General features: G+C 40.5%; 1 protein-coding gene across 50 annotated transcripts in view; it reads left to right on the top strand.

Annotated features, from left to right (window-relative positions):
* The window catches only part of LOC135102246 (ankyrin-2-like), a 213,740-nt gene that overhangs the window by 79,649 nt on the left and 124,678 nt on the right, over positions 1 to 9,413 (top strand). For all 50 annotated transcript variants that reach the window (XM_064007143.1, XM_064007135.1, XM_064007153.1 and 47 more), the window contains exon 2: positions 8,933 to 9,034. In XM_064007143.1, coding sequence (XP_063863213.1) covers positions 8,933 to 9,034 — 102 coding nt within the window. The remainder of the gene's footprint in view (positions 1 to 8,932; positions 9,035 to 9,413) is intronic.

The raw sequence follows: 9,413 nt of genomic DNA, 5'->3' as shown, positions 1-9,413 counted from the left end.
AAGCTTAAAGACACACTGACGAAGGAAAAACAAAAAAGAACAGATAAAAGCTTTAAGATACTTCGACTAGAGTAAAAACTAAAAGAAGAGAAAAGTTAAAGATACACTGATTAAGAGGAGGGTTAAGAAAAGAAAAAAAAAACTTTTCACTGCTAAATATTCTTTTCCTATAATACCTTACAACATTTCCTGACACTTATTTTTATACTATAGCGTGTAAAATACTACCTACTTTAGTCGATAAAATACAAAATTAATCTTTTATCCTCTCTTTACTGCATCTCTCCGTGCAAACTGTATTTTTATTCTCTTCTTAATGTTATCAAAAGATGACCATGGCGATAAAAGGGTTAAAAACACTGACCAGAGGGGAAAAAAAGAAAAAAAGGGGGCTGACAAAAAAAAATATGGTCGGTATTTTCAGAGGTTTCATTGTCCTTTATTCGCTACAGACAGATTCTAGTGCTAGTTATTAGGATTTCCAATGGAGTTTTTTCATGATTCTAGTGAAAGCATCCTGCACTGTTAATATAAAATAACATCAAGAGAACCCAACTTTTTTAGGATCTTCGATGGTGTTTTCATGATTCTAGTGATAATTTCAAAGCCTTCTTCACTCTTAATATGGAAAACACCTTTAGAACTCGACTTTTCTTCTCTGTGGCCTTAGAAGAGAAGGAAGTGTTTCAGAACCCGAACATATAGATTATCTCGATGGCACTGAACTTGAAATCTCTGGCGTCTATAGGTTTTGTTGCTACTCTTTTAAAACTACCTAGTGTTTACTCAGACGCCGTAGCAGGTGTCAAAGTATCTTTAGGAACCAAGGGATTTATGACACTTCGAGACTATGCCACGTAATGATGTCAGGAATGTAATTATGAAGGAATGGAATGGTGACGGTGCTAATACAATGACAACTTCACTCGTCTCATTACTTGCAAGTGCCATAGTACCTTTAGAAGTCAAGGAATTTCAGATACATCCAAGACTATGCCACGTAATGATGTCAGGAATGCAATAATCAAGGACTGGAATGGTGACGGTGCTAATACAATGAGTCTCTCGTCCCGTTACTGTCTGTTGAAGTGAGCAGACGACCACTTGTGTTGGGCGGGGTTACTGACCTCTCTCTCTCTCTCTCTCTCTCTCTCTCTCTCTCTCTCTCTCTCTCTCTCTCTCTCTCTCTCTCTCTCTCTCTCTCTCTCTCTCTCTCTGGTCGTGTTCGTGCTTGATTAGATTAAAAGGAGAAAACATTATCTTGGTCTTATCATTTTTTTTTTTCAGAGAGAGAGAGAGAGAGAGAGAGAGAGAGAGAGAGAGAGAGAGAGAGAGAGAGAGAGAGAGAGAGAAGGGGGAAGGCGTTTATCACAGTTATGTCAATTACACCAAGCACAGTTGGAGTAAAGAAGCTGAGTCATGTAATGTCCCTGTCTATGTTTTATTTATTTATTTGTCATTACGTATATTTATTCATATATCTACCGACATGCCCACCTGTCTACCTACCAACCAATATTTACATGTTCTCTCTGTCCATTTTGTCTAGTATTCTATCAATTTTGCTGGAGTTTGAAAGCTATTGTGTGTGTGTGTGTGCGTGTGTGCGTTTTCAAAAGAGGATTAGCAAAATCATTTTAGCAAATAAATTGGCCTTTTTTTACAACCTCTTCTCATCTCTTACTTTCTTTCTTTCTTTCTTTCTTTATTTATTTATTTATTTATTTATTTATTTGTCTTTTTCTTGTGGGGAATAGAATCGCGAGTGGCCTTTCTCTATCTTTTCTCTGTCTTTTCTTTTTGTGTTTTCTTTTTCGTGTTCTTTTCTTTCCTTGTTTCTTTCTCTCTCGGTGGGGATAGTATCATGAATGTTTTTTCCCCTTTTTTTCTGTATTTTTCCTTTCCCCATTTTTAGTTTCCATTATACAAAAAGAAAAAAGAAAAGGATAAACAAATAAAAAAAAATTGTATGGACATGACTCTACGGTAACACATGTATATTTTCAACTTATCCGTTCAGCGGCTTTCGTCTCCATAGGTGTTGCATCCCTGACCCCTTGACTGGTTTGGTTTCCTCTCACCTTAATGGGGCTGCCTGGTGCAAGATTAGGGTACTTTTGAAACACACCACCGCCGGGAAGAGAGTGTTAGAGGGTTAATAGCTAAAATAAAAACCGTTTCCAGTCTTTAGTTTTACATATTGCTTAGTAAATTCGTCTTGGGGTACTCGTATAGGGTAAGAAATGACACTTTCACTTGTAATTAAAAAAAAAGTTGCGTGATATTTCTATTCTTTCATCTTAGATCCTTCGTTTTGTTATCCATCCGTGCCTTTTTTTTTATAGTTTATTTTAGTTTTCTCTTCACCTTTTGTTCTTTATATCATACATTTTTTTTGTTTACTTATCATTTTAATCTTTCTTCCTCTCTTCCAGTATTGCATTCCTTTATTCATTGGTTTGTTTTTAACTTCATATGCCTCTTTCTGTATAGTTCACTGGTTTTTCTTCATCAGTTATTCATCTAACCTACTCGTATTTTTTTGTATGTTTGTGAAACTCTCTGGTTTACGTCCTTCAGTGTCGGAATCCTCTACGAACACTGATACTGATACTGATAGTCTCCTCATTTGTGTATCTGTGTGTCTATATTTATTTCCATACTTCATTACACATGCGTTGCGTATCTCCCTAACTGTCACTCCCCTGCTTAGCCACGCTCGTCACTGTCACGCCCTGGTACGTGTGTTCACCGGGACGCACCGAACACCAGGACAGATTCAGGGAAAGAAGATCGCATTCCTAAGCACTTCGTCGTCGGCTGCAGTGGGAGTTATATCGGGTTTCCAAGATGTTTTCGTGACTCTAATGGTAGTTTAGCAATGATTCTGCCTTTTCAATAGGTAAAAACATTCATAATGAAGTTATTTCAGGGTTCCAAGGATATTTTCATGATTCTTGTGATAGTATGATAATTATTCCACACCTTTGGTAAGTAAAAACACTCGTAAGGATGTTATTTCGGGTTTTCAAGAGTTCTCATGTTTCCAGTTGTAGTTTGATAATGACTTTACACTTGTAATAAATAAAAACACTCATAAGAACACGATTTTTTATCTCTTGTTTTAAAGAACAGGTAGACAAGAGTGTTTTCATCATTCCAGTGGTAGTTCAACAAGGATTCTGCCTCTCTAACTGCTAAAAACAGTCATGAGAACACGGCTCATCATCTCCGTGGCCTTTGGGAATAGTCAGATGGGAGAGAGGAACGTTTCAGAATGTGGAACCAGAAGAGAGAAGCAGACGAGCGGTGTTGTGGCGGTTTTGCTATGACTAGCTGGCTGGCTGGCTGGCTGGGTGGTGGCGGGGCAGCCAGGGTGGGTGTGTGTGTCTCGGAATTATTGGGTCGCTGCTGGGATGAGAGGTAGGGGAGGAAGAGGAGAAGGAGGAGGAGCAAAGGCTGAAGGAGGTGTGGCTGGTGGGGGTAAGGAGGAAGGAGGAGGTTGGAGGGCTGAAGACGGAAGGGTTGAGAGAGAGAGAGAGAGAGAGAGAGAGAGAGAGAGAGAGAGAGAGAGAGAGAGAGAGAGAGAGAGAGAGAGAGTTCGTGGTTGGCGGAAAAGACATTGCATTCCCAAGGTGTCGTGAGAAAATACACATTTTTGGTTCATTACTAGGGCTTCTTAGTACCGTGTGTGTGTGTGTGTGTGTGTGTGTGTGTGTGTGTGTGTGTGTGTGTGTGTGTGTGTGTGTGTGTGTGTGTGTGTGTGTGTGTGTGTGTGTGTGTGTGTGTGTGTGCGCCACGGGGTTAGAGACGGACGGCCGAGTATCGATCAGTCTATTCCCCTCCTCCTCCTCTTCCTCCTCCTCCGCGGCCGTCCCCAACACCCTCGGCCTCTCATTACGGCCACCTTCCCGCCGTCTCTCTCTCTCTCTCTCTCTCTCTCTCTCTCTCTCTCTCTCTCTCTCTCTCTCTCTCTCTCTCTCTCTCTCTCTCTCTCTCTCTCTCTCTCTCTCTACCTCAATATTGTAGTTCTTCCTTTTCATCCCGTTTTTTTTTCTTTCTTTTTCGTTGCCCACGATGATAACAGAAAACGTGGGACTTGACACCTCTTGGTAGGCTGAGGAGTGCCCCCTTGACCCAGCTCCGGCAGTCCTTTGGTTCAAGTTTCTCTCTCCTTTCTCCTCCTCCTCCTCCTCCTCCTCCTCCTCCTCCTCCTCCTCCTCCTCCCTTATCGTCTCTGCCTTCGTTTTCCTTCTCCGTTCTTGCCTTGATTATTGTCTTTACGTACTCGCTCTCTCTCTCTCTCTCTCTCTCTCTCTCTCTCTCTCTCTCTCTCTCTCTCTCTCTCTCTCTCTCTCTCTCTCTCTCTCTCTCTCTCTCTCTCTCTCTCCTGCCTCACCATTCCCAGCCATTGTTTGGTCGCACGAGCTCTCTGGAGTAGCTTCTGTTGTCACATCTGAGGCTAGTAACGCTGGTGGTGGTGGTGGTGGTGGTGAAGGCGCCCTGCTCTCCAGTGCTCCACCAGGATTATAGGCGAAGGAGGGTCTGTTCTATTTTTATGATTTATTTTTTCCTACTTTTTTTTTTTTTCTTCCTCTTCGTTCTGCTGTTGCGTGTGGGAGATTTTTCTTAGGGTTTATATCTTTTTTTTCCTTCTTTGTGAGTTCTGTTTTTGTGTTTTTATATTTATTATGTATCATCTTTGTTTGAATTCTGGGTTGGGTTAACGAATCGACTTCATCTACCTAGCAACATTAGTGTTTTTTTACTAGTGTGTTATGGAAGAAAACGTTGCAATTTTTAGGGCTGACTTATGTAAGCCGCAGTAGGATTTTTTTTATTTTTTTTTTATTGGTTTTAGTTATTTTGTTGTTTAGCTTAGAAGTGTCTTATTTCATACTACTACTACTACTACTACTACTACTACTACTACTACTACTACTACTACTACTACTACTACTACTACTACTACTACTACTACTACTACTAACTATCTTCCCAGCAGAAAAAAAATAAGGACAAAAATAATCACGAAACAACTAAATAAGAAAAATAATAAATACTCCAAGAAACATAATACATAACAAGGAGAAAAACTAATAATTTCAAGAACAAGGCAATTAACTGCATAGGTGCTTGTACCATCTTAATTACCCAGGCCGATCAATGAAGGCCGCCATTGATACCATTAACCAGTAGAGCCTCACAAAATGACCAGAATATATCCCTTCCCCATATTATCAAAGCGCGCCTTTAATCTCCCGTTCGATTTTAATTATGGCGGTCATTCTTTTTTTTTTTCGTGGGTTTGGAAATTAGGGGATTGGTGTTGTAGAGAGAGATGAGAGAGAGAGAGAGAGAGAGAGAGAGAGAGAGAGAGAGAGATGGTTAAGTCTATGGAAAAATTATCTCGTTTTTCATTTACGCTCCCTGAGTGTTACATCATTCCATCTCTCTCTCTCTCTCTCTCTCTCTCTCTCTCTCTCTCTCTCTCTCTCTCTCTCTCTCTGTGAAGTTAAAACATTCCACTGATTATTATCAAAGAGGATGACAAGAAAAAAAAATGTGAAGGACGAAAACAGCAAAAGGAGAAACAACGTAAATGGGCAAAACTTCAGAGTATACCCAGATGGAGAAGGAATATGTACAGCTCCCAAGGCAGAGAATTTCAGGAATGAACAAACTTTCCTCATCACCACCACCCACCAGTCTGCCACCACGCTCTGGAACTGGAACTGGTACCAGACTAGAAGTCTGGTAACACTTTTCTATTTGTGTTTATTCAGGAAAGACTTGTGGCATTTATAGCAAGCATTGATAGACAGACCTTTGTTTAGCTAGTGAGTGTGCCTGTCTGTGTTGGTTGGTAATAGGAACATACTGAGAGAGAGAGAGAGAGAGAGAGAGAGAGAGAGAGAGAGAGAGAGAGAGAGAGAGATAAGGAAAAGGAGTGATGATAGCATAATGTTTACAAGTACATGTGTGTGTGTGTGTGTGTGTGTGTGTGTGTGTGTGTGTGTGTGTGTGTGTGTGTGTGTGTGTTACCACGGCCTGGGTTTATCTATTTTGTATGTAATGTCTCCCTTAACTAATGAATTAAAGGGGCATTTTGCTCTGGCATCACTTTAGTCTCAAGTTTAGGCTTACTGATGTGCATCCAAATATAAATAAATAAATAAATAAATAAAAGTAAGCTAATATTTCCCTGATCTAATGAATTTGTTTTGATTTTTTGAGTACCAGTGATACAGTGTGTGTGTGTGTGCGTGTGTGTGTGTTGCCAGGAGGTGTGCCAAGGGACTCTGGAAAGGTCAGGTGTCCAGTGTGTGAGGCTCAGAGGGAGTGCTTTGCCACACTGCATTCACCACCACCATCACCACCACCACCACTATACCAACCACAGCATTTAAACCTGAGCCTACATTTTGATATGCCTTGTTCTCACACAACCATAATTTCAAAGCCCAGTTAATCAGGATAAGTTAAATTCTTCTGAATTTTTTTTTCTTTTCTGCTACCACTACCAGTCTCTGCATATACAGTACTAGTCAAAACTATGTGGCCCCTTCTTTCCCACCTAGCTCATCAATGAATACATTGAGGAATTTATATGAAAGAATGTGTTTAATTTACATTTTAATACTTGGTACATTGCCTTTCTTTATCTTCATGCTGTCAAGACATCTAGGAAGTGACAGAGCAAGATTCTTGAGTGTATCAGGTGAGATATTGTACCAGGACTCACAAATGGCTGCCTCAGGCTTGGGTACTGAACTGGCATCCTTCCCCTGTAAATCCTTCTTATAATGTGCCTCAGGTTTTCAGTAGGACTCAGATCTGGACTATTGCTCATCCAATCCTTTATAAAGGGTACCATGTAGTCCACGAGCTATTGGGCCACATATTTTGCTGTGTGGGCAGGGGCATCATCTTTCTGGTAGGTGTTGCCATTGGTGAGCTCAAAAGAATCAGGCCATCACACAGCAGCTCCAGGTAGACATGCTGGTTAACCTTGATGTTCTTTGGAAGAACAACAAGTTTCCCCAGAGCCCTCCCAGCAAAGCAACCCTACACCATGAGTGAGTCTGGGTCATTTACTGTGTGCTGCACATAGCAGGGGTCGAGGGGGTAACTGCCTTTTTGCCAGTACACTTGCCCTCCACAATTGCATGTAACACCAAATGTAGCTTCATCTGACCATAGCACTTAGAGCCAGTCCTCCTCATCCCAGGCAAGATATTTCATGCATACGGGAAACCAGCAATGTTTCTGTGCATTTCACCATTTCCTCGGTGTGTGGCTGGTGTAACTTAACTCTTGCACACAACATGACATGGTACACACAGAAGTCTCCCCAAACACTTCAGGGTTGCTCTCCTTCAGAGATCCTGGTGGTGTTTGTGGATTTGACTTTTAGGTATACTTTTGTGATGTTCAAAGCCCTTCAAGAAGTCTTCTTAGGATCCCTTGTCCTTGGTTTCTGGGATGGTGTCTCCAGCCCTCCTCCCTCCCAAAATCATGCCATTTATTTCTTGACTGGACTTGGCCACGTTTAACAATTTGGTTTCTTTAGTTCCATAACCTGCCTTTAGTTCAATAATATGGGCAATTACTTCTTTAGTCAGTTCCTTTGTAGGTGCCATGGTAATGATACAGCCTGTAGGGAAATGAAGAAAACCTGTGTGAAAAAAGGCAAGGTGACAAAGACAGGGAGTACCTATGTATCCACTCTCCACAGTGGCATAGATGCTTTAGGCTGGGTTATCTCTTCCGTTCTACTCTGTTGGTCCAGCACGATGGCAGGGAGTTGCCAGTTACTTTATATGTACACAATTTTACCTCAGAGAACACTATCACTTTTTCACCACAAGAGTGCCACTCCTAGGGGTAGGGGCCACATATTTTTGACTAGTACTGTATGCATACCAAACCATTATTTTGACATGCTTTCTCTCTCTCTCTCTCTCTCTCTCTCTCTCTCTCTCTCTCTCTCTCTCTCTCTCTCTCTCTCTCTCTCTCTCTCTCTCTCTCTCTCTCTCTCTCTCTCTCTCTCTCTCTCTCTCTCTCTCTCAAGTCCAATTTTCAAAGGCCACAGAAAATTGGTTAAATTTAAATTCTCTTGCTATTTTTTTTCCAGTTATGATGCATTTCATGATGAACTATTACTAGAATCATGAAAGCATCCTTGAAAACTTCAGTAACTTCTTCTGGTGTCTATTAAACTAGTTTAGATAAGTTTGAGAATGCATTCAGGTAATTGTTTTGAGCTGATGGCAGGATAAGACATAACTAGAATCATAAAAGCATCCTTGAAAACAACAATAACTTCCATTAGTTGTACTTATTAAAAGTAGTCGAGATAAGATATTGAAATGTTTGAGAATGCAGCCCTGGAATTGTTTCTTCCTGATGGCAGGATGAAGCAGATAAGAGAGAAAGGAGCTGGGAGGCATGTGTGTGAGTCAGCAGGTTGGCCATTTCCTCCTCCTCTGGATTTGTTTACTGAGGCGTGCGTTGTGTATTATCCTAGCATATGATATTGAGGAGAGAAGGAAAAATGTTTGTGTTGCATTTAATATGTTAGAGTGAGTTTACAATATCACTTCAGGTACTGGCACATGTAGACCTGTTGGTCTTGTAAAGTTTACTTTTTTATCTTATGTTTTATGTTCTTATCTAGTATGGAGTGAATGGAGAGAAAGTAACGGTTATGTGAGGGAATGTTAAGGAATATGTTGTGGATTAGAGAGAGAGAGAGAAAGAGAGAGTCATGCAAGGAAAGGAAATATGATGATACCATAATTATACCCATGATAATATAACCAACATATCTTCTTCATAACTAGAAAGTGAAACGAGCATTTCAAGTATCTTTATATTTTTACCACAGTACCAGTGATTTATGTTTAACACTGATCTTTTTTCTCTGCAGAGTGATGGGAGCGCCAGCTTCCTGCGGGCGGCACGGGCGGGGAACCTGGAGAAGGTGCTGGAGTTCCTGAAGACCAACACGGACATCAACACCTGCAATGCGGTGAGTATACATAGATGCAACACTGGGGTGTCTGGAGCAGGCTTGATATCTGCTATTTACAGTTGGATTTTTTTTTTTTTTTTTTTTTTTTTTTTTTTTTTTTTTTTTTTTAATGCACTGGGAGGTGATTAGGCAGAGTGTGAATGATGTGTATGTGAGTGTGTGGTGTCTTGTCTGGGCTGCCCTATGTGGAATAGCCAGTCTGGTATATAGATATATAGATCTTTATTTATTTTTTTTTTCAGTTTATATGTATTTAGATACAGAATAAAGGTAACATGCAAAAGGGTGTTAAAAAGAAATCCCTTCACATGTTGTCACTTGGTAATTATCTTTAGGTTTCTTTACTCAGAACAGCCAGAAATAAGTACAGTTTTCA

The sequence above is a fragment of the Scylla paramamosain genome, chromosome 7 (genome assembly GCF_035594125.1).
Source record: "Scylla paramamosain isolate STU-SP2022 chromosome 7, ASM3559412v1, whole genome shotgun sequence".
NCBI classification, from domain to species: domain Eukaryota; kingdom Metazoa; phylum Arthropoda; class Malacostraca; order Decapoda; family Portunidae; genus Scylla; species Scylla paramamosain.
Note: the sequence above shows the minus strand (reverse complement) of the source record. Positions and strands in the feature narration are given on the sequence as shown.